The sequence below is a fragment of the Aplysia californica genome, unplaced genomic scaffold (genome assembly GCF_000002075.1).
Source record: "Aplysia californica isolate F4 #8 unplaced genomic scaffold, AplCal3.0 scaffold00457, whole genome shotgun sequence".
Lineage (NCBI taxonomy): Eukaryota > Metazoa > Mollusca > Gastropoda > Aplysiida > Aplysiidae > Aplysia > Aplysia californica.
Genome location: NW_004797727.1, coordinates 590,227 through 592,785, shown reverse-complemented (window position 1 = coordinate 592,785; position 2,559 = coordinate 590,227). Strand labels below are relative to the sequence as shown.

Below are 2,559 nucleotides of genomic sequence, written 5' to 3'. Positions count from 1 at the left end.
GGGGGGAGCACCAAAAAAAAAGAATTTAACTTTTTAGGTAAAGAAGTTAAACAAACTCAGTGTGTATCTCTACGACTTACTTAAACTAAACTCCATTCTCATCTTCCTTTTTGTACACTGAACACGAAAAAATATACAGCTCTATGAAAGAGCAGAAATAAATCCGTCCCCAACAAGTTGCTCCAAGGGTTAGAGTTAGGAATTTATAAATAAATGAATAGGGACGTCAATATCGGCATTCTCGCGTGGATTCGGTGTGCGCGGTGTGCGCGGTGTGTGCGGTGTGCGCGGTGTGTGCGGGGAGAACGATACCACCACTTGAAAGGAAGCACGCAAAGAATCAACCCAGCCTTCGAGTCAAGCTTATTGACAATAGTACCACAAAGTATATAAATATCACACAAATTAAAATATATTGACATAAAGTTCAACAAAAATAAATACAACCCCATAAACGCAACCGTTAACAAACGATACCCATCATTTAGATTCCCCCTAGGCGATAACGGCCCTTTCCCGTTCGTCGGGGTCAAAGTCCACGGCGACCGACCGCCCGGTGATACTAATTTCTACAATCGGGTGAGCATTCTTAGGGCGATCAAACTCAAAATTTGCTAAAGCTAGAAACTTCATATTTGCACACAAGATAGATAAGATATTGAAAAAAAACAACCTTTAAGCTTTTGCGTGTCATTTTTATATTAAGTAAGTTTTAAAAAGTTCAAACTTACCTTATTTTCCAAGAATCACAACTCTGGAACCACTCAACCGATCCTCATGAAACAAACGCCATTGTGAAGATAAGCATCTCCCCTTTCAAACGAGTACCCGGATGAGAACAAAAGACGCTATCTAAATGGCGTAATAACGGTCGCCGTAATATGACGTGCCACGTGGGTAGCAGAATTAGTCACACGCGCGTAACGGCGGTCGCGGCACGGTCAGAGCGGGCGCGCGCGGCCCGTACCAAACTACCTAGTTATTAACTATGTCAAGATAATATAAATAGTGGTCACTTGTTATAATGGAAGTCCTCCCCTTCATTCATCTCGCAGGGAGGTTAATGTTAAAATGTTCGCCTGCAGGAACAGGGAAGGACATATTTTCAAACCAAAAGGGACAGTGCCTGACATTAGCCTTCATATTATCTAAGAGAGTCGGAAAGAGGGTGGGAGGGGATTCAATACTTAGCAATGACTGACCGAAAGTGAAAGTTAGCCTGCATGATATTTCATGCCATACAACAAAAACCACTCAGAATCTAGATCTAGTAGACAAATTAGGTTCGTTGTTCCACCTCAAACTCTAAAAGAGTCCTGAACTTTGTGTGATCCACCCACTATTATTGAATAAATTATTAGACCTCTAGCATATCTGCTGGAAACCGACACAAAAGTGACAAGGGAACTTACCTTGCACCTCAGAAGATAACACCTTTAGAGCTTGTTTCATTCGATTCTCACTTGATCTGCAGTCTGGATCCATGTCTTAGAATTGTTTCCTTACGTTATTCTTTCATTACATGTCGCAAGCAATCTTTCATTTCTTTTTTTCTTAAAAGAGAAAGTGTGTAGTGAAAGACAGTGGCTGGTGATACTGGTACACTCAATCCATGTTTACAATTTTATTTGTTTTTCGTTTTGTTATGTTCCGTTACGCTTTTTAATTTCATACAACATATTGTAAATTAAAAATTCTTTTTCAATTTGGATTTTTGATTAAAATAACAATTTTGTTTCAGTTTAAAGGGAAACTTGAAAGAAAATTAGCATATTTATAGCAGCCAATTATTTCTTGCAACTTTTATTTTGAGTAAGGCAAAATAAAATATTTCAAATCAAATAACACTCTTTAAGATTGTTCTGTAGAAACATTGTTATATCCAGATTAGAAAGTTATTATAACTGTTTTAGCCGATGGAGATTTGAGACCATAATTTTGCCCTCCACAAGGAAATAAAGAATTTTTAAAATTTCCCAAAATCATGTTTATTGTTGTTCGTTCCTTTTAACTATTTGATATTCTTCCATTTGTCAAATTCTTTAGGCATTTAAAAAAGAAACCCATTGCACGTACGTTAATGTAGATCTACATGGCAACTGTAAAAGTTAAATAAATCTGGTATGTTTTGACCGGCCCGGCCACGGATGCTGCGTCGCTGTCTGCTGTGTTTACAAAAATTACGACTCGATCTAGATTATAAATTATAAATCTAGACATCTATATCTAGTCTTGAGGCCTGAGAAAAATCACCAAGGATCGCAAGGCACCTATTTTTGTAAGATTTTACAGGAATTGTGGTGCTTTTTCGGTAGTTCCCACCCCCTTGTTTGAGCCTAGTCTAGATCTAGATCTAGATCTAGATCTAGAGCCTATGTACGGCATACCGTCACCTTAGTGTTTTGTGATGACTATTTCCGGAAGTGAACTTTTGTATTACCATAACTTCGGCTCTTTCAAAAACATCGACCCAAAATTTCATTTTGTTGAGAGGCCAGCCTTTCCTGTAGGTGTGGGGTGAAGATTTTAGTCAGATAGTGTATAAAGAAGACCCCTAAC

At 38.3% G+C, this 2,559-nt stretch overlaps 2 protein-coding genes across 2 annotated transcripts in view; one reads left to right on the top strand and one right to left on the bottom strand.

Annotated features, from left to right (window-relative positions):
- LOC101861381 (bifunctional peptidase and (3S)-lysyl hydroxylase Jmjd7) overlaps positions 1-1,651 on the bottom strand; it is an 18,963-nt gene extending 17,312 nt beyond the window's left edge. The window contains exon 1 of the mRNA XM_005105204.3: positions 1,413-1,651. Within this exon, the coding sequence (XP_005105261.1) occupies positions 1,413-1,485 (73 nt within the window). The 5' untranslated portion in view covers positions 1,486-1,651. The remainder of the gene's footprint in view (positions 1-1,412) is intronic.
- Positions 1,652-2,115: 464 nt separating this feature from the next.
- The window catches only part of LOC101863206 (GDH/6PGL endoplasmic bifunctional protein), a gene marked incomplete in the record, with an annotated part of 11,083 nt that continues 10,639 nt past the window's right edge, over positions 2,116-2,559 (top strand). The window contains 1 exon segment of the mRNA XM_013086352.2: positions 2,116-2,278.